The sequence below is a fragment of the Orcinus orca genome, chromosome 17 (assembly GCF_937001465.1).
Source record: "Orcinus orca chromosome 17, mOrcOrc1.1, whole genome shotgun sequence".
Classification (NCBI taxonomy): Eukaryota; Metazoa; Chordata; class Mammalia; order Artiodactyla; family Delphinidae; genus Orcinus; species Orcinus orca.
Genome location: NC_064575.1, coordinates 13,567,287 through 13,590,314, shown reverse-complemented (window position 1 = coordinate 13,590,314; position 23,028 = coordinate 13,567,287). Strand labels below are relative to the sequence as shown.

Genomic DNA, 23,028 nt, shown 5'->3' with positions numbered 1-23,028 from the left:
TGAACAGCTGAGGAGATCAGATGAGACTTCTTATGACCGCTATAAGGAAGGACAACTGTGTTCAACTCCACTGAGGCTCTGGAGCAAAATACAATGAGGTTAAGCAAGCTTAAAGGATGGAGTTGCTAAATAAAATACATATGCAATTGCATTTCATCCCCAAACTCTTGTTACAAGCTTTGTGAAGAATTTTCTCCATGGAATAATAAGTAAAGGGGGGGGGAGAAACATAAATTTTCTGTTTTATCTGAAAAAAAAAACCTCAAAATTGGTCTTGGGGATAAAAACTAGAGGCAATCTTCATGGAACTCATTATTGGAAATGATCAGTGGAAAATAACCATCAACAGTAGAAAGCAATTAAGTATTCCATGAACTCGCTACCAGGAAATGTAGTTGGTGCAAGTCAGAAAGTAGCTCCCTAAGTGTCAAAGAAGTCCTACAACTATCATAGAAAGTTCAAGTTTGTGGGCAATGAAGCCGCTTTTACTAACTGAAGCTAAAGGCCCAAACACTGAGTGAGAGGAAATAACATATAATACACACACTAGAGCTAAAAAGGAAAAAGAAACACTCACTAGAAATGTCACACTCATGCTCCATTGCCTGTTTTGCGTTTATTTTAGACTTCAGTAAACAATGAAGTATGTATCTCAAAGAAAGAGCTACTTTTTATTGTTTTTAGTTCTGCCCAATCATTAAGAGTGGCTTTCTATATGATTTTTTTCTTTAGAAAAAATCACATGGAGTATAGACACACAGTACCACAAATCGAATTCTCTTAGTCTGTGGAAAATCTCCATCTAATTCAGTGTCTTCTTCTGTAGGAACTGTGTTTCTCTTCAGGACCTTTTTCATCATCCTCTCCACCACCAGCACTGAGCGTCACCACCACCCCCACCCCCCACCCACCCCCCGCCCAGGTTCTCTATTTGTATTACTAACATTACCTTTTTAATCCACATTAATTCACATTTGATCCTGATCAACCCTCACATACTCCATAACTTCCTACCCAACCCTCACATACTCTACAACTATTCAATTGCATGTCCTGTTTAATAGCCCCCACCTGCTGCCTCCCTTTCCAGTTGCACCTACCATCACCCTAGTTTGGGTCATCGTCATCTTTCCCTTGGTAATTGACACCAACTAGTGCTCTCTACATCCCAGTCACCCCACACACCACTATAAGATGTATCTTCCTAAAGCAGCAATTTGATGCGCACGACCATGTCCAAATATTAGCTAGTCTTAATAGTTAGTCCAAATATTAGCTGGTCTTAATACCAACTTAAATATTAACTAACTTAATACTTAGTCCAAATATTAGCTAGTCTTAATACCAACTTAAATAGTTGGTAACTTACTTAAGTACTTACTTCCTGCCTGACATTAAAGTTGATCCATGTCTGGGACCAGTCTATTGTCCCATCACCATCGTCCACCATCCTTATACATCCTTATATGTACTGTGAGCCAACTACACCGAACTGCTCCTCCAAGAAAACATTCCAGTCTCAGCAGCCCATCTTTGGATCATGCCATCCTTTGACCTGGAATGCCTCCGTCACCTCCCAAATCTCTTACTGTGCTGAAAACTCTTCTTCTAACTCAAGATTCATCCCAAATGCAACTTCATTCACTTATTCATTCCTGTGCTCACTCAACAGCTACTTTTTTCGAGCATCTACTGGACAAGACACAGGGAGATGCTGAGGTAGAGCAGGAAGGGGAGGGCAGTGTGACCAAGTGAACAACTTCTGCCCTCAATAAACTTCTAATTGAATTAGAGGGTAAGAGAAAACTTAATTAGCAGTAATACAAAGAACACTTTCCGAAGACCTATTGAAAGTACAAAGCAAGAGCCTTCAGGCTAGAGAAAGAGGCAGCTTATTCTGCTAGAGAAAAAAACCAAAAATCATGTTTCCTTCATCTTGTATTCTTTTTTTTTTAAGATTTTTGATGTGGACCATTTTTAAAGTCTTTATTGAATTTGTTACAATATTGCTTCTGTTATATGTTTTGGTTTTTTGGCCGTGAGGCATGTGGGATCTTAGCTCCCCGACCAGGGATCGAACCCACACCCCCGTGTTGGAAGGTGAAGTATTAACCACTGGACCACCAGGGAAGTCCCATTCATCTTGTATTCTTGACTGGTAATTGGTTTATATACCTCCTACGAACATTTGCATTTTGCAAAGACGTTTAATGCCTTTCCCTCAAGCAACGGTTATCAATCTGTGGTGATTTTGTCCCTCAGGGCATATTTGGTAATGTCAAGAGTCATTTTTGATTGCCACGACTGGGAGAAGTGTTACTAGCATCTAGTGGGTAGAGTTGCTAAATGTCCTACAACACATTCCCCCACAGCAAAGAATTATCTGGTCCAAAATGTCAACAGTGCTGAGGCTGAGAAACCATGCCCTAATGCCATAAATAAGATGGAAGCTTAAAGGTTTACGGAAGTTCGAGCGGTAAAAGGCATTCTGGAAAGAGGTGAAGGGAATCCCTTAACACTTCTCAAATCATAACAGAGATCCAAGTAGAAATGGCAGTTACCTAAAACCAATCTCTTATGTCATAAACCCTTAGGAGCTTATAGAAGGAAAAAATAAACCGTTCAATGTTTAAACAGTTAATATCATCAGGAAGTTGTCATGCTGTTTTTACCCATTGATTCCAGTTTTGTCTCCTGAACATATACAGACAAAAATATATGTTCCATACAATAATCTTTCATGTATTTGAAGACATAGGTGATGTTCCCCTTAAGTTTTATTTCTTAAATTTAGTATTTCTAAATATTTCAAACATTTCTCATTATCCTAGCCATTATGGCAATGACAATTGCATTTAGATTATTTCCAATTAAATGTTAAACTTCATCTTTATTCCTATGAAGGGTCATATTGTTCATCTTAAGTTCCAGGCTCTGTTTTTCAAAATTCTGATTATATCATCCATGAATTTTTAAAATATAGCTTGCCTTTCATCACCTAAGTCATTGGTAAAAATATTGACCAGGACATTTCTGGCACCAGCAAGTCACTGAGTACTGCCCTCCAGGCCTCACATCAGTCACCAGTGCATCCTCCTGGATAGGGTGGTCCAACAAGCTCCAAGTGACTGTACTAGCACTCAATCCACATTTCTCTACCTTATATATAACCATCTTATGCATATGGAAGACTTTTCCAATTGCCTGGGAAAAAAATCTCAGGCTATGTCTCCTAAATGGATCGTATCAGTGAGCCTAGTTATCCTATATCAGAAAGGAAGATTGAGCTAGAGTGAAATGATTTGTTTTCAATAAACTCATAGTGGCTTCAGTGGCACAGATTTCCCACTCTAAGCACACAGATTTTATTCATCAACATTTCATCATAAATTCTCTGATTTTACTATAGAACAATTATTCTTGTCTTCTGCTGAATATACCTAGCCTACTACCTTGAAAATTAAAAATCCTTTTCCTGCCTCCCATACTTTGGCACTTTTATGTTCCAGCTTGGCAAGTCTGGCATGGGGATGAAGAGCAGGGATATTGATATAAAAATACCTGGGTTTGCATCCTAGCTCCTCTATGTGATCGATGTATGACCTTAAGCAAGTTAACCTCTCTTTGCTTCAATACCCTTATCATTAAAATGGAGCTAACAAAATTTCCACATAGGATTGTTGTGAGAATCAAATAAGATGTATCCTGGTGCTTAGAATAGTGACTGACACATAGTAATTGTGGTTAGATGTCAGCTTATTATGACCTCAATCCAAGTTCTTTAAATTCAGAAGGATATGAGTGCTCTGGAACAAGAAACCTTTAACTGATTAAAAGTACAGTGCATTATTTTTTCTCATTTCTAGATCTTCACCTTCGTCTTAATCAAGAACATCCTATTTTGTAGTTTTTTAAAGATAATCATTTTTGATAGAAAATATATCAGCAAAATAAAGGTAGAATTATTCCACTTTTTCCATGTCATCTGCTAAAATCTCACCATCTGCTCCCACCATGAGCTCTGTTCCATCATGACATTATTAGAACCTATACTTCCAATCTTTCAAAATATATGCAGAGAGAGAGAGAGAACAACACCTTTGGCTAGGTGGAAATAACAGTGATGTCTACACATAGTAACTGAATCAATTTCCTTGTCAAAGTATTTTTCTGTATTTCAGCAACCAATTTTAGCCAATTAATCTAATAGTGACCAGCAACAGCAAAGGGTAAATTGTACACAGTAAACTCATACTGGCGTCCACTGAGCATTGTTTCTCTTCCTTAGTACTCAGTGTTCTTTATTATACCACGCTTAACCATAAATCTTAGAATTTTAATATTAACCAATTAATCTTCTCTTCTTTCATTTAACAAGTAGAGTGATACACTGGCAACAAAAGCACGGAGCCAGAAGCAGAGGCCAGCTCCACATATTACACATTCATTCCAAACATGATGTTGGGGCCACTCAGCAAATCTCCTAGAATTGACACAAACAGCAATACATTTGGATGTAGAATACTAAACTGGCAAAAGTCATTGAATACACGTTCTTCTGATCCATTGCTTTTGCTGATATCTGTTCCCTTTGTAATTAAGGAACCCATTAAAACTTCAAAGAAATGGGCTGAGAAGTCTACATTGATGTTGACTTGAGATGCAAACAAAATTTTAAATTAATAGTTTCAGAAAGCAGAATTTGAGCAATTTCTGTCTGTAAAGATTTAGCTTTAGTTCAAGTTATAAAAATGGGTAAAACCTCCCATCCTATTGTATCTGCTGAGAAAGGGCACTGTGGTTAAGTGTCTCCTTATAAGTAGGACACACATCCAAACGGCAGACTGCTTAAAATACACCCATATCGATCCCAAAGTCTAGTATGTTGCTTTTAGTAAAACAGAAATACACCGGCCACCCTACTGGAAAAGCTACACGGCTTCATTTAGACTGCCTAATGATATAAACCTGGATTCCTTCATTCAGTAGTCTTCCAGCATATAGTTACTGCCAGAAAATTCTCTTGGGCACACTGCTGCAAAGTATTTATGGAGATGCCGGTGGCCATAGAAAGGATATGACCATAGAAAGAATCAGGATAGGCTCGGTGGAGGCAAGGCGAGGAGAGGTGAGGGAGTTTTTTCCAGAAAGGTGCTCTGCTGCACACTCTACAACTTGAAGCACAAATTTAATGTGATAACTTAGAATCTTCATCATCCTCATATCGCAGGTGTAGATGTATATATTAGATCTAAAACCTTGAAGAAATCTTCCAGACACAAATATATTTCCTCTCAGTATGCAGCTTAAGAGGAGTGTGCATTTTTAGTAATATTGAAAACTATAAACTTCAATATTAACACTGGAAGGAAAGTTTCATGATGGGGAAAGGTCTGAACCACAAAAGCAAGACATAGACCTCTGGAGCAACTCATGATAATCACAGTCACTGCCACATGGGTGTGAAGTAGGGAATGAAAGGATGGAGGGATGGAAGACATAATTTCATGGTTAACTCTTACCCAAATTTAGGCAAAAGTTTCTCTCCTTAATATGTTCCATACAGTACTGTTGAAATAGGTTCAGAATTTTCAGTAACATTTTTGCTAAAGATTATGAAGTAAGAAAACCATGAACACAGTCATGATAATGATCTCAGATAATTTTACTTTCAAGTGTGCACTGGACCAAGGATGACAGCTACATCTTGCCTGTCTTTTGCATTTCCTAGTTCTTGGCCCAATGCCGTCCTTAACCTCTGCTGCACTGAATAGCTTCATAGATATCCAGACCCAATGTCTGGTCCAAAGGGAAAGATAATACTCTTCTTCTAATCACTAGAGTCATCCTCTCATTTTCTAATTCTTGTCTAATGAGGCCTTCTTTCCCAGGAAGGTGGAACTGGAAACAAATCCAAATGGCAAGGATGGAGACATATCAGAAGACATGATATGAAGTGAAAGTCGAAAATTCAGAATTGTCAGCAAATCGAAATTTGAATCCATAGAAGTGGATGAGCTCTAGGACTAAGCCCTGAGAATATTCAACATTTAAAGAGGAGGTGGAGGTGGAAGAGTTCCCAAAGGAGACAGAGAAGAAATGGCTTAAAGAGGCAGAAGGAGAACTAGGAGAGGATGGTGTTACAGGAGCCCAGGGAAAACAGCATATCACTGCGTGGAATAGTTGGAAGGCCAGGGAGAATGGGAAAAGGAGATACCTCTGAAGCTAAGGCAATGCTGTCCAATTACATATTCTGCAATAATGGCAATAATCTATGTCTGCTGTGGTCAATTCAGCAGCCACATGTTACTACTGAGCTCTTAAAATATGGCTAGTGAGAATGAGGACTGAATTTTTAATTTCATTTCATTTAGTTTAAACAGTCACATGTGGCTAGTGGCTGCTGTACTGGACAGTGTGGAGAGTCTAAGCAGATAGCGGGCAAACTAGCCTAGTAGCTAAAAGTATGAGCTTTGATCATCAAAAAGACGAGATCACAAGTGTTGGTGAGGATGTGAAAAGGGAACGCTTGTACACTGTCGGTGGGAATGTCAACTGGTACAGCCAGTATGGAAACAGTATGGACATTCCTCAAAATATTAAAAGTAGAACTACCATACAATCCAGTAATCCCACTTCTGAGTATACATCCCAAAGAAATGAAAACAGGATCTCAAAGAGATATCTGCACTCCCATGTTCACTGCAGCATCATTCACAATAGCCGAGATATGGAAACAACCTAAATATCTGTCAATGGATGAATGGATAAAGAAGATGTGGTGTACACACACACACACACACACACACACACAGACACACACACAAGGACATTATTCAGCCATGAGAAAAGGAAATCCTGCCATTTGCAACAACATGGATGTACCTGAAGGCATGATGCTAAGTGAAATAAGTCAGAGGAAGACAAACACTGTGTGATGTCACTTACATGTGGGACCTAAAAAAGCCAAACTCATAGACACAGAGAGTAGAATGGTGGCTACCAGAAGGGAAAACCAACACTTTGTGTACCTTAAACTTACACAATATTATATGTCAGTTATATCTCAAAAAAGCTGAAAATATTCTAAAAATAAAAAAATGTAAAAGTCTAAGCTTTGGACTCAGACATATCCCAGGTTCACGTCATCTCCCCCACTTATGCTCTGTATATTTGGGGAAAGTTATGTCAACTCTAGAGAGCTAAGATTCTTCACATGGGAAACAGGCATGATAAAACAATAGCATTGTTAAAAGCATAAAACAACATAATACAGTACTGACTACACATGAAATGCAGGGATTTGGTGGATTAATTAGAGCCTGGTTAGTTAACCCACAAAGGCCCTCTGGAAGATTTAAACTTAGAGCGGGACTTCTGAATACAGATTCATGAAGTTTATTGTTTTTCCTTTGGAGAGAATCATAGCCTAATCTTCCTCCTTCAGATAATGCGACAATTAAACTAGCCAAGGTAGTCAAGCTTTTTGTTGCATTTCTTATTATGCTGAAAAAATGCTGACGTATTCTTTCATTAACCTATACTTGTACTAAATGACTGAAATCCTTCACACTTTAGTTCATGATAGTTTCTTCTACCATTCTTAACTGTAATTCCATCACCTCAAAGCCTTCTTTTCGCTAGGATAACTTATCTTACTAGCTTCCATCTTTTTGCTTACACTTTTTACCTAATTTATTAATATTGACCCTCAGGTGGAATTTAGCCTCAAGGCATAATTTGACACTCAAAAAGGCGTCAAAGATTTTTCCCAAAAACATCTGCTGAAGCAAGTGCATGTGTTGTAAATTTTGATTGCTTTGAATTGAATTCTTCCGAGCCTGGGTTTCAATCTTGAGTTTCCTTCCAAATTGTCACACATATAAAATATTTGCTGAGCTCACCAATGTCTTAAGTATATCTATCCACCAAGTTGTACAACTAAATTCAGTTAGTGTGGCATAAAGTGTTTTTTTATGTCAATGAAATAGCAATGCATACAACAAGCCCCAGTTAGAACCAAGACATCTGGGACCTGCATTCATCCAATCTAAAAAAGCTTATCAACAGTTTTGCTGCCTTGACAGCCATGGAGCCAAATAAAGATAAAAACACACTATGTTGGAAGCAGAAGATTATCCTAGTCAAAATGTCACTTCTGAAAATATCTTTTTTAAATGCCAATACTGTAAACAGAAATTTCCACAGTGACAATTAAACATAATTAAATGCTAGATTTCTCTTCATGTTTCTTTCATTCTCTACAACTTATTTTTCTGAACTGAAACTCAATTTCTCTTTCAAGTACATCTTGTTCCTGTCAGGGAAAAATGCAGCTAATATTTTTTAAATTTATCAAGTAAATTTAAAGGCATATTGGACCATATTTTAAAATCTCAAAGGCCCTGAAGGTATTTTCTCTAACCATAGAGCCTCGGATTAATATACAACAAGACAAAGGGTGAGGTGTAGACATATGCACCCATGAGGATCAGAAGGTACCCTGGCACAGCTGTATCTAAGACAGTAATTTGCTTTTTCTTAGTTTCTAGAAAGTGGCCTACACTGGTCAGTTTTTTTTGGATTTTTTAATATGTGTTTCTTTGTTTAAACAGGAATCAGTGACATGTGGAGAGAATCAGATAATGCTGCAAAGAGAAATGAAGGGAAGGTCCAAGCCATGGAAACAATGGAAGGAAAGAAAATAGATGAACTTGGATAGTCTCATCCACCAGAGGGCAGACAGCAGAAGCAAGAAGAACTACAATCCTGCAGCCTGTGGAACAAAAACCACATTCACAGAACGATAGACAAGATGAAAAGGCAGACGGCTATGTACCAGATGAGGGAACAAGATAAAACCCCAGAAAAACAACTAAATGAAGTGGAGATAGGCAACCTTCCAGAAAAAGATTTCAGAATAATGATAGTGAGGATGATCCAGGACCTCGGGAAAAGAATGGAGGCAAAGATCGAGAAGATGCAAGAAATGTTCAACAAGGACCTAGAAGAATCAAAGAACAAACAAACAGAGATGAGCAATACAATAACTGAAATGAAAACTACACTAGAAGGAATCAGGCTTCCCTGGTGGCGCAGTGGTTGGGCGTCCTCCTGCCGATGCAGGAGACACGGGTTCGTGCTCCGGTCCGGGAAGATCCCACATGTCGCGGAGCGGCTGGGCCCGTGAGCCATGGCCGCTGAGCCTGCGCATCCGGAGCCTGTGCTCCGCAACGGGAGAGGCTACAGCAGTGAGAGGCCCGCGTACCGCAAAAAAAAAAAAAAAAAAAAAAACCAAAAAAAACTACACTAGAAGGAATCAATAGCAGAATAACTGAGGCAGAAGAACGGATAAGTGACCTGGAAGACAAAATGGTGGAATTCACTGCCGTGGAACAGAATAAAGAAAAAAGAATGAAAAGAAATGAAAACAGCCTAAGAGACCTCTGGAACAACATTAAATGCAACAACATTCGCATCATAGGGGTCCCAGAAGGAGAAGAGAGAGAGAAAGAATCCGAGAAAATAGTTGAAGGGATTATAGTCGAAAACTTCCCTAACATGGGAAAGGAAACAGTCACCCAAGTCCAGGAAGCACACAGAGTCCCAGGCAGGATAAAACCAAGGAGAAACACACCGAAACACATAGTAATCAAATTGACAAAAATTAAAGACAAAGAACAACTACTGAAAGCAACAAGAGAAAAACAACAATAACATACAAGGGAACTCCCATAAGGTTAACAACTGATTTCTCAGCAGAAACTCTACAAGTCAGAAGGGAGTGGCATGATATATTTAAAGTGATGACAGGGAAGAACCTACAACCAATATTACACTACCCGGCATGGATCTGATTCAGATTCAACAGAGAAATCAAAAGCTTTACAGACAAGCAAAAGCTAAGAGAATTCAGCACCACCCAAACAGCTGTACAACAAATGCTAAAGTAACTTCTCTAAGTGGGAAACACAAGAGAAGAAAAGGGCCTACAAAAACAAACCCAAAACAATTAAGAAAATGGTAATAGGAACATACATATCAATAATTACCTTAAATGTGAATGGAATAAATGCTCCAACCAAAAGACACAGGCTCACTGAATGGATACAAAAACATGACCCTTATATATGCTGTCTACAAGAGACCCACTTCAGACCTAGGGACACATACAGACTGGAAGTGAGGGGATGGAAAAATATATTCCATGCAAATGGAAATCAAAAGAAAGCTGGAGTAGCAATACTCATGTCAGATAAAATAGACTATAAAATAAAGAATGGTACAAGAGACAAGGAAGGACACTACATAATGATCAAAGGATCAGTACAAGAAGAAGATATAACAATTATCAATATATAGGCACCCAACATAGAAGCACCTCAATACATAAGGCAACTGCTAACACTTATAAAAGAGGAAATCAACAGTAACACAGTAATAGCAGGGGACTTTAACACCTCACCTACACAAAAGGACAGATCATCTAAACAGAAAATTAATAAGGAAACACAAGCTTTAAAAAACACAATAGAGCAGATAGGTTTAATTGATATTTATAGGATATTCCATCCAAAAACATCAGATTACACTTTCTTCTCAAGTGCAAATGGAAATTCTCCAGGATAGATCACATCTTTGGTCACAAATCAAGCCTCAGTAAATTTAGGAAAACTGAAATCATATCAAGCATCTTTTCTGACCACAATGCTATGAGATTAGAAATCAATTACAGGGAAAAAAATGTAAAAAACACAAAAATATGGAGGCTAAACAATACGTTACTAAATAACCAAGAGATCACTGAAGAAATCAAAGAAGAAATCAAAATATACCTAGACAAATGACAATGAAAACACGACAATCCAAAACGTATGGGATGCAGCAAAAGCAGTTCTAAGAGGGAAGTTTATAGCAATACAATCCTACCTCAAGAAACAAGAAAAATCTCAAATAAACAATCTAACCTTACACCTAAAGGAACTAGAGAAAGAAGAACAAACAAAACCCAAAGTTAGTAGAAGGAAAGAAATCATAAAGATCAGAGCAGAAATAAATGAAATAGAAACAAAGAAAATGATAGCAAAGATTAATAAAACTAAAAGCTAGTTCTTTGAGAAGATAAACAAAATTGATAAACCATTAGCCAGACTCATCAAGAAAAAGAGGGAGAGGACTCAAATCAATAAAATTAGAAATGAAAAAGGATAAGTTACAACAGACACTGCAGAAATACAAAGCATCCTAAGAGACTACTATAGGCAACACTATGCCAATAAAATGGACAACCTGGAAGAAATGGACAAATTCTTAGAAAGGTGTAACCTTCCAAGACTGAACCAGGAAGAAATAGAAAATATGAACAGACCAATCACAAGTAATGAAATTGAAACTGTGATTAAAAATCTTCCAACCGGGCTTCCCTGGTGGCACAGTGGTTGAGAGTCCGCCTGCCAATGCAGGGGACATGGGTTCATGACCCGGACCAGGAAGATCCCATGTGCCGCGGAGCAGCTGGACCCGTAAGCCATGGCCACTGAGCCTGCACGTCTGGAGCCTGTGCTCCACAATGGGAGAGGCCAGAACAGTGAGAGCCCTGCGTACCACCAAAAAAAAAAAAAAAAAAAATCTTCCAACAAACAAAAGCCCAGGACCAGATGGTTTCACAGGTGAATTCTATCAAACATTTAGAGAAGAGCTAACACCCATCCTTCTCAAACTCTTCCAAAAAACTGCAGAGGAAGGAACACTCCCAAACTCATTCTACGAGGCCACTACCACCCTGATACCAAAACCAGACAAAGATGTCACAAAAAAAGAAAGTTACAGACCATTATCACTGATGAATATAGATGCAAAAATCCTCAACAAAATACTAGCAAACAGAATCCAACAACACATTAAAAGGATCATACACCATGATCAAGTGGGACTTATCCCAGGGATGCAAGGATTCTTCAATATACGCAAACCAATCAATGTGATACACCATATTAAGAAATTGAAGAATAAAAACCATATGATCATCTGATTAGATGCAGAAGAAGCTTTTCACAAAATTCAACACCCATTTATGATAAAAACTCTCCAGAAAGTGGGCATAGAGGGAACCTACCTCAACATAATAAAGGCCATATATGACAAACCCACAGCAAATATCATTCTCAATGGTGAAAAGCTGAAAGCATTTCCTCTAAGATCAGGAACAAGACAAGGATGTCCACTCTCACCACTATTATTCAACATAGTTTTGGAAGTCCTGGCCACGGCAATCAGAGAAGAAAAAGAAATAAAAGGAATACAAATTGGAAAAGAAGAAGTAAACTGTCACTGTTTGCAGATTACATGATATTATACATAGAGACTCCTAAAAATGCCACCAGAAAACTACTAGAGCTAATCAATGAATTTGGTAAAGTAGCAGGATACAAAATTAATGCACAGAAATCTCTTGCATTCCTATACACTAATGACGAAAAATCTGAAAGAGAAATTAAGGAAACACTCCCATTTACCACTGCAACAAGAAGAATAAAATACCTAGGAATAAACCTACTTAAGGAGACAAAAGACCTGTATGCAGAAAACTATAAGACACTGATGAAAGAAATTAAAGATGATACAAACAGATGGAGAGATATACCATGTTCTTGGATTGGAAGAATCAACATTGTGAAAATGACTATACTACCTAAAGCAATCTACAGATTCAATGCAATCCCTATCAAACTACTAATGGCATTTTTCACAGAACTAGAACAAAAAATTTCACAGTTTGTATGGAAACACAAAAGACCCCGAATAGCCAAAGCAATCTTGAGAAAGAAAAACGGAGCTGGACGAATCAGGCTCCCAGATTTCAGATTATACTACAAAGCTACAGTAATCAAGACAGTATGGTACTGGCACAAAAACAGAAATATAGATCAATGGAACAGGATAGAAAGCCCAGAGATAAACCCATGCACATATGGTCACCTTATTTTTGATAAAGGAGGCAAGAATATACAATGGAGAAAAGACAGCCTCTTCAATAAGTGGGGCTGGGAAAACTGGACAGCTACATGTAAAAGAATGAAATTAGAACAATCCCTAACGCCATTCACGAAAAATAAACTCAAAGTGGATTAGAGACCTAAATGTAAGACTGGACACTATAAAACTCTTAGAGGAAAACATAGGAAGAACACTCTTTGACATAAATCGCAGCAAGATCTTTTTTGATCCACCTCCTAGAGTAATGGAAACAAAAACAAAAATAAACAAATGGGACCTAATGAAACTTAAAAGCTTTTGCACAGCAAGGGAAACCATAAACAAGATGAAAAGACAACCCTCAGACTGGGAGAAAATATTTGCAAATGAATCAACAGACAAAGGATTAGTCTCCAATATATATAAACAGCTTATGCAGCTCAATACTAAAAAACAAACAATCCAATCAAAAAATGGTCAGGGGCTTCCCTGGTGGCACAGTGGTTAAGAATCCACCTGCCAATGCGGGGGACACGGGTTTGAGCCCTGGTCCAGGAAGATCCCACATGCCGCAGAGCAAATAAGCCAGTGTGCCACAACTACTGCATCTGCACTCTAGAACCCACGAGCCACAACTACGGAAGCCCGGAAGCCCACGCACCTAGAGCCCATGTCTCTGCAACAAGAGAAGCCACTGCGATGGAAGCCGGCGCACCGCAACAAAGAGTAGCCCCGGCTCCCTGCAACTAGAGAAAGCCCATGTGCAGCAACGAAGACCCAACGTAGCCATAAATAAATAATAGACAGTCTGATTCTTGCCACCAGGAATGGACTGGGTTTGGGATTGACAGCTAAAGTAATGCTGGGGACTTCCCTGGTGGTTCAGTGGTTAAGAATCCGCCTGCCAATGCAGGGGACACAGGTTCAAGCCCTGGTCCGGGAGGATCCCACATGCCTCGGTGCAACTAAGCCTGTGCATCACAACTACTGAGCCTGTGCTCTAGAGCCCGCGAGCCACAACTACTGAAGCCTGTGGGCCTAGAGCCCGTGCTCTACAGTAAGAGAAGCCGCCACACTGAGAAGCCCGCCCACTGCAACAAAGAGTAGCCCCCCCCTCACCACAACTAGAGAAACATGCGCAGTGGAGAAGACCCAATGCAGCCTAAATAAATAAATAAATAAAAATTTAATATCTACTTCTAGATACAAGACATGACATAGTATATGAACTGATACCTATTGTCTGCAGATTACTGATGCACACACATCCTTCACTGTGGAACGGTCCTCTCTCCCTCTGGATAGACTGTCCTGTACTATTGGGAGTGCACACAAAAATGGTATAGAAAGCAGAGGCCCTATTCAGACCAGTCACACACATCAGTCCACGTTTTTAAGATTTTTTTTTTTTTTTTTTTTTGACTGCACGGCATGTGGCATCTTATTTCCCCGACCAGGGATCGAACCTGTGTCTCCTGCATTGGAAGCACGGAGACTTAACTACTGGATCACCAGGGAAGTCCCAGTCCACTTTTTTAACCTCTGCATTTTAGTGCTCTAAAATTCCCTCTCCGCACTGCTTGAGCTGTGTCTCATAAATTTTGACATACCTTCCTTTTCATTGTTAGATGGGTTTTTATTTCCTTGCGATTTCTTCTTTGACAAGTAGATTATGTAGAAGTGTGTTGCACCGTTTCCCAGTGTTTTGGGAATCTTCCTGTGTTCCTTCTATTACTGATTTCTAGTTTCATCCCACTGTGATGGAGAAAACACTTTGTATGTTTTCTATTGAGGATTGTTTCGTGGTTCAGGGAATGGTCTATCTCTGTATGCATTCCATGCCACTTGAAAGGAATGTGCATTCTGATACTGTTGCATGGAGTGGTCTACAAATGTCAACTAGACCCTGTTGTCTGATGTGCTGTTGAGTTCTTCTATGGTGTTTCTGAATTTCTGCCTAGTTGTTCTCTCAATTGTCAAGAGAGGGGTTTTGAAGTCTTGAACTATAATTACAGATTTGTCTTTCTCTTCTTAGTTCTATCAGTTTCTGCTTCACACAGTCTGCAGCTCTGCTGCTCAGTGCATACACACTCAGGATTGCTCTTTTTCTTGGTGGTTTGACCCTTCTATTATTACAAAATGACAATTCCTGTCTCTGATAATTTTCTATCCTCTAAAGTCTACTTTATCTGACATTTACATAGCCACTCCTGCATTCCTTTGATGTTTGCATAATATTTTTTCCATTCTTTTACTTTTATCCTGCCTGTATCTTTGTATTTGAAGTGAGTTTCTTAGTTGGGTCATGTTTTTTAATCCACTCTGACAATCTCTTTTAACTGGTATACTTAGACCATTGCATTTAATTGAATTAGCGACATATTAGGGCTAAAGTCTGTCATGTTATTTATTTTTTTTCTGTTTGTTCTCTCTGCTTTATTTTTTTCTTTTTCCTATTCCTGGAGGTTACTTGAACATTTTTTTAAATTCCATTTTTATTTATCTACCGTTTTTGAGGGCATCTTTTTGTATAGTTTTTTTAGTGCTTGCTCTAGGTATTACATTATACATATACAATTAGTCAACAGGTATTGTCATTTTATCAGTTCAAGTGAAGTAGAGAAACCTTACCTTCTTTGCACCTCTTAACCCTTCCTTGATTATAATACAATTTTCTTAAGTACTTCCTCTACATACTTTTAGAACCTCATCTGACATTGTTATAATTGTGCTTCAATCATGACATAATTTAGAAAATTCAAGAGGAGAAGGAAAACGTATTATATTTACTCATATTTTTGCACTCTCCATGTTCTTTCTTCCTTCCTGATGTTCTAAACTTCCTTATTCTTTCATCATTTCCTTTCTGTTTAGAGAACTTCCTTTAGCCATACTTTTAGGGAAGGCCTGCTGGTGGCAAATTCTCTTGATTCCCCTTTCATTTGTGAAGGATACTTTCTCTAATGGAATCCTAGGTTCTTTTTTTTCAGCACTTGAAAAATATTGTGCCACTTCCCTTGGACCTCCATGGGCTGATGAGAAATCTGGTGTCATTCTAATTGCTTTTTCCTCTATAGGTAGAATGTTGCATTACTCTGGCTGCTTTCAAGATTTTTCTTGTCTTTCTTCCCCAGAAATTTAATTTCGATGTGTCTTGGCACGGATTTCATGGCAGGGGTGGCCTTGTTACCACTGGACCACAAGTCCTGAGTCTTCTCTAGGCCTCTTCTGACACAACCCCAATGGGGAGGGAGAGGAATGCCTTATTACTGTCAGGAGAGGGAGGAGGCCAACCTCCCCACATGGTCTCCACTGACATTGGCCTCAGATTGGGGGTAAGAGTGAGGCAACAATGTAAAATCAAATTAAAACCACAATGAGATACCACACAAACCAGTTAGAATGGCTATTATTAAAAAGACAGATGATATCAAGTTTGGGTGAGAATAGTGAACAACTGAAACTCTCACACACAGTTGGTAGGAACGTAAAATTGTACAAGCTTCAAAACTAGTGGCTAATGTCTTAAAAAGTTAAACATACACCTACTATATGATCCATCCAACCTATTCCAGGTCCCCAAGAGAAACAAAAGTATAAATCCATACAAAATACTAATTCAGCAATAAAAAGAAGTAAACTACTGATACAGGATGCAACATGGGCGAATTGCAAAATAATGATGTCAAGTACAAAATGATATACACCTTCCCCCAAAAAAGGAGCATAGAGTATGATTCTATTTATACAAAACTCTAGAAATGGAAAAACAACCTTAGTGACAAAAAGGAGATCAGTGGTTGCCTGGGGATGTGGAAGAAGTAAAGAAAGGCAGGAGGGAGGTATTACAAAGAGGCATTCCAGACAGCAGGAAGGAGGACAGGCATATGAGAAGATGTCCCAGCTGAGTCCATGTATTTTAGGTACCTTCCAGGAAATTGCAAACATTTTCACTACATATCATTGACTCTATGACACTCGATCATATGTAGGTGCAAAGGAGATGCCACTACTCATAGACAAACAGAAACAGTATCTCTGCCTCAGCACCCTTCCTTGTGTTCCAGCACTCTTATGCATTTTTTAAAATATTTTTGCTGATATTTCAATAAAATTTTGAGAGGGAGTAGAGGAAAATGCATATGCTTAATTAACCAGAATTGTAAATTTTCTTTACTCAGAATTTTAGTTTATTATTCATTGGTTGCCATGTATAAATCATTGATAACAATTCTTAACTACACTCACATAATTTAATGTTTAAAGAAACCCAATGGATGAATTATTTTGTAAATGCTCATTTCCTAGATGTCCTTTTCTATTTTTAATATTTTTAAAAATTTTGAAATAATTTTAAACTTACAGAAAAAGTATGTGAACAACACAGAGGACTCCATATACCCTTCACCTAGAGACCCCATTCAAGTTTCTCCAACTTTTCCAAAAATGTCCTTCATAGCAAAAGTATCAACTCTAGAAACATATTTTGCACTTACTTGTCACGTCTCTTCAGTCTGAGACCTCCCTTGACTTTCATGATCTTAACATTTTTTAAGACTCCAGATAAGCAGAATTTCCCCATCAAGCTTATCAGATATTTTCCCATTATTCAATTCAAGTCATGCATGATGGGCAGGAATATTACAGAAGCGATGCCATGTTGTTTTAAATGCATCCTAAGAGGGGGCACAACACTTGAGTAAAGTAGCGTCTGCCAGGTTTCTTCACTACAGAGTTACTTTTTTCCCTTTTATAATTAACATCTATTTTGTGGAAAGATACTAGAGATTATGTAACATCTCATTCCTCATCCAACTTTCACCCATTAGTTTTAGCATTGATTAATGTTTCTTGCCCGAATTATTACTAAGATGGTTGCCAAGTAGTGATTTTCTAATTCCATCATCCCTTCCAGTTTTATTAATTGGCATTGTACTTAGGATAAGGTAAAGCTTTCTCTTCTCCCTATAAATTGAACACATTCATGTATCCCATGAATGTGTGGAATAAAATATTCCTATTTTATACAGTAAGATAATGTTACTATCATTCTTTATTTTGCTTCTTAAATTGTCCCAGATTTAGTTAATAGGAGCCTCTTCAAGCTGGCTTCTACGTCCTTTGGACATGTTCCTATCATTCTTTGACCACTTCCTTACTTTTTAGCGTAATAAGATGTTCCAGGTTCATCTTGTATTTCCCAGTGCCAAGCCTTGAATGAACCATTTCTCCAAGGATACCTGGTTCCACTTAATGGGGAATATCATTTAGAACACAAATCTGGTTGCTACGGTTGACCAGTTGATGAGTCCACCTCATAACATATATGCCAAATCAGTTAACACAAATTTAGACTATGTGAGTAGAGGTACTAAACACAGAAGGTTGTAAAGTGATTCCATTCTACTTGGAGTGGGTCAGACCACATGTGGGAAAATGCAGTGAACTTAGTTTGCCACATCTTCAATAGACAGAGATTTAAAAATTCCATGGAGATTGTATGAAGACCGCATTATTCTGCTTTTTAAAAATTGTAGTATAGTTGATTTATAATGTTGTATTAGTTTCAGGTATACAGCAAAGTGATTCATATATATTTATCAAGATATAATCTTTTTCAGATTCTTTTCCATTATGGGTTATTATAAGATATTAAGTATAGTTCCCTGTGGCATAACTTGTTGTTTATCTATTTTCTATATAGTGGTGTGTATCTGTTAATCCCAAACTCCTAACTTATTCCTCCCTCTCCCCCTTTCCCCTTTGGTAACCATAAATTTGTTTTCTATGTCTGTGGGTCTGTTTCTGTTTTGTAAATAAGTTCATTTGTATCAATTTTTAGATTCCACATATAAGTGATATCATATGGTGCAGGATTTCCCACTCTTGTGAGTGTGACTAGGCCGGAACCAAGACATATGGCTGCCCTGAGCACCATTCCAACCCATAATTTTCAAATAATTATCCTATTTAACAAGATGAGAGAAACTGAAAATTGTATACTTCTTTGTATTAAACATAATGAATTTATTGCAATGTTTCACATCATATAACCTCTTGAGAATTAAGTTAAACTGCTTACAATATAAACAAAGTAGATGGCTTGATCCTAATAAGCAACAGAATTTCTGATCACCAAGTTGTTTGACTGTTAGGTGCCTAGCCCTAGGCTTTGAGATCAGTCTTACATTTGCCCCATGTATCTTACCTACGTATGTTGCAAAAATATTCTACTTTGGTGGCAGCCAAACCATTTCACATCTTGCCAGTTAAGTGAGGAGCTATGTGTGAAATCTATATTAAGATTATAGTTCTAACTTATTGTAGCAACATCAAGCATTCGTTATAGATTGATGCCAGACTGCTAACTACTTGCCTGCCCTGAGCAAGCCAATGAGAGCACTAAAAGTATTATATCTTACAAACATTTCAAAGAGTTTGTGGAATCTAAGTCATTATTGCCATTTTCACCTTATAGCTTCATACTATTTAATTAAAATATCATTACCCAAGACTCTAATGCAACGATTTCTAGGCATGGTTTTGTAATGCCTCAAAATATCTTCAAACATAGTTAAAGGTGGTATAAATGTATACTTCTAAATCACCTGGAAACAAGACTAATTTCACTCTAAAGTAGTTTTTGAAACACCATATTGTGTGCAGCACTTTGATAAGCTTCTCAAATGATAAAATGTTAGAAATAAATAAACTAAGTAAGAAATAAACTAAACTAAGTAAACTGTACAGGTTTAAGAAAAAATGAGATGTAAGTATCCTCAATACCAGTATATGTTACCTTTGCTACTGTTTGGGCCGGGGCACGAACCCATGTCCCCTGCATCGGCAGGCGGACTCTCAACCACTGTGCCACCAGGGAAACCCTTTGCTACTCTTTTAAATAACATTCATGTGCTCTCTTTAAAGTGCCTCGCTTCAGTGAGTTTTCTTAAAACAGACCTAGCTAACAAAATCTGTAAAGGGAACATATTGTCAGGTCTTCTATATTTTCAAAACTAAAGTAAAGCTATGTCACTAATGCCAGTGCCTCAGCACGAAAAAAAATCACCACAAAGCACAGATAATAAAACTTGGTACCACCTATTTCAATTTGTAATTGGTAAATGGAGATTTTAGCTTATGTCACTGTTTCTTACAATGTGGCCCAGGAGTTAAATATGTGACCATCATTTGTGCTACTTCTTACTAAATTCAGGTTCCTAGGCTCCTCTTCTGATCTCTTGAAGCAATTTTTATGAGAACTATTAACCAAAGGCCTGGGAGCTTTGAGGAGAATGATAGATCAATATGTCCATTTTACACTAGTTCCACTGGTTTTCAAGTATGAGGAAACTTTCCAGTTTTGTAAAGTACATGTAATTCTACTCTCAAAACGATGCTCTCTCATGATCAAAACTGTTGCATAAGGACTTGATTTCAGTAGAAGAGAACTTACCCATTTTCTCCCTTTAATTATTTAAAGTGCACATCAACCCTTAAAAATTAACTACTCATCACTGCAATCCAAGCTAATGGGGATGTATGTAATATGTTACCAAAAAAATGAATAAAATACAGAGCATATACTTTTGTCCTTGTTTGTTTTTTAGTGAGGAGGTTTAATGATTTTACGAAACAATTCTGCCATCCCTTAAGATTCAGCAGTGGAACTGAAAAAGTGAGCATTTAAAACCAAGTTGGATTTATTTCCTAATTATGTATATAGAAAGTTTACATAGATTCCAAACTCTATTACTGTCACTTGGAGAGAATCTTGGGAATTATAAAAGTCAGCAAATGAGAATAGCATCTATTAAAAACAATTCATTTATTCTCCCTAGGAAAATGTACTTATATTCTAGAGAAGAAACCCTCTAAATGTATTTATTTTATGTTTCTTTTGATACAATTAACACACTGTGCCACAGAGGGTTATTATATTTCTCCTTTAAATACAGTGTATAGTCTCTAATCTTTACACTAAAGGCAAAGAAAGGAATTCTAGTAGCTCCAGCAATTCTACTCTGCTTTTGTATATGCACTTCCTTTGCTAACACTTTTCGCAAAAACAAGAATCAAGACATATATTGTAGGACTTTATGACTATACAACAGTGATTCTCAGTTGAGATAATGGTCATATCTCCCAAGACAGTACATGGTTAACTTAAAAGTTGGTCAGAAAAACAAGGGATTTTGCAAATCTTGGTTATGTGAAACCCGTTATGATCACACCCTTGTCCGCTCCCTTTTTGTGCTGGGACATTAATTCGCAGTCTTATTTTCTCTGCAGTTATCATTCTCCTCCCTTCAGTCCTGGAGAAGGTGTTCCATCCTCTGCTATCTCTTTCCTCCTGCCTCGTTTCAGCCTTAAGACACCGCGGTCATGTAAACGCCCAAGTATGACCACAACGGATTTTTTTGGCGGGGGGGGGGGGGGCGGGAATCTCGACCCTCCCACGTCCTCTCGCAGCGGGTCCGTGCCCAGCTGGACGGTTGGACAGGAAAGGAGGGGACCGTGGGCGTCCCTCCCCGCTGGCCTCTGCAGCTGCCCAGCGCCCTGGCAACCGGAGGGACGCTTTGCCGGTGCCTGGTTTCAGTCCCCCGTTCTCATTTTCTCCTGTTCTCCCACTTTTCCATTCTCCTACTGTATTTTTGTCATCAATTCTTTGATGGCGAGAGAAAACAGCTCAGAGCTGTCTCCTTCCCATAAATACGCGTGTGCTTTTCCCGAACCTTTCTCTGCCCCCTCTCTCCCCCTAACACAGGTAGGGGGGCCGCAAGGCAAAGGATTCTCCTTTCATCCAGAGACCAATGTCAGCGCCTCAGCTTGGCAATTTCATTCCACACGCCCGCACCTACAGAAGCCTACTTCCTACCAGTTCAGTTTTCTCCCAGGTAACCTTATTCCATCCCATTGCTAAGCACTTCCTCCACCTTTTACGGGTTCTACTACTGCCTACGTTTGGGGAAAAACGCGCAAGACAGTGTGAATTCCAGGAAGAAAGTGAGCGTGTGTAAGGCTGAGTGTGTGCATCCGTCTGTCTCAGCCTGTCCGGGCCCCGTGCATGTGGTTGCAAGGTGCAAGACAGTCAGACACCTCAAACTTGCCATGCCAGGATAAGGCTTGTCCCTCCAGAGCTTACCTGTCCGCGCCCAAGTAACCGAAGAACCGCCCGCGCGGCCGCGTTCCAGGACACCTGGCCCGGACAGAGAGAGAGAACTGGGGCCACAGGGGCGTCCCTCCCGCGCATCTCTTCTGTCTCCCTCCTTCCCTCCGGGGTGTCCTGAACCCCCCAAAGACAAACGGGACCGCCCGCACCTGCAGCGCCTTACCTCAAACAGGGGACCGATCTTGTTCTTCTCCAGGTAAGCCTGGATCCGGGATTGCTGATGAGAGGCCATGGAGAGACCGATGGGCCGCGGAGAGTGCGGGAGACCGCGCGGCCGTGCGCCTCTGCCCGGGGACACCCCTGCTTTCCCCTGGCCCGGGGCCGGGACAGGAGCTCGGGAGCCCGGGCTCCCCCGGCGCGGCGCGGCGCGGCGCGGCGAGCTCGGCTCCCGGCGCGGACGTGGGCTGCAGCCGCTGGAGCCGCGAGCGCGTGGGGCGCCGAGAGCCGGAAGCCGGGGCGCGGCGCCGCCAACTCAGACAACTCGGAGGCGAAGGGAGCACTCATTCATCGCGCTCTCCTCCTCCCCGAGCCCCACGGCTCTCCGCCGCGCCCGCGCGGGGGAACCTGGAGCAGAGGTTCCAGGTTCCTGTCTCTCTGGGCTGCAGCGGCGGGAATCAGGGGGCGGGAGGCGAGCCGGGAGGCGCGGCTCTGCCTAGAACGGCGCAGGGGGGCGCCCTCGGGCGGGCCGGGGCCGCGGGGCTCGAACTCGCGGGGAGCGTGCGTGTGCGTGCGTGTCCGCGCCGACGGTGGGTGCCCGCTCTCCCAGGTTACGGGAACACCCGCCCGGGCTTCTCCCCAGTCTCTGCTCGCCCTGCCCGCTGCTCCCTAGCGACAGCGCCGCTCCGAAAGCCAATGGTGAAGGTGCTTCTTTCAAAGTGCAC

The 23,028-nt window shown here is 39.8% G+C and overlaps 1 protein-coding gene across 1 annotated transcript in view; it reads right to left on the bottom strand.

Annotated features, from left to right (window-relative positions):
• Positions 1 to 22,908, bottom strand: part of C17H8orf34 (chromosome 17 C8orf34 homolog) — a 331,481-nt gene extending 308,573 nt beyond the window's left edge. Inside the window, 3 exon segments of the mRNA XM_033437548.2 lie at positions 22,311 to 22,445; positions 22,447 to 22,515; positions 22,517 to 22,908. Coding sequence (XP_033293439.2) covers positions 22,311 to 22,445; positions 22,447 to 22,515; positions 22,517 to 22,651 — 339 coding nt within the window. The 5' untranslated portion in view covers positions 22,652 to 22,908.
• Between the last annotated feature and the right edge of the window lie 120 nt (positions 22,909 to 23,028).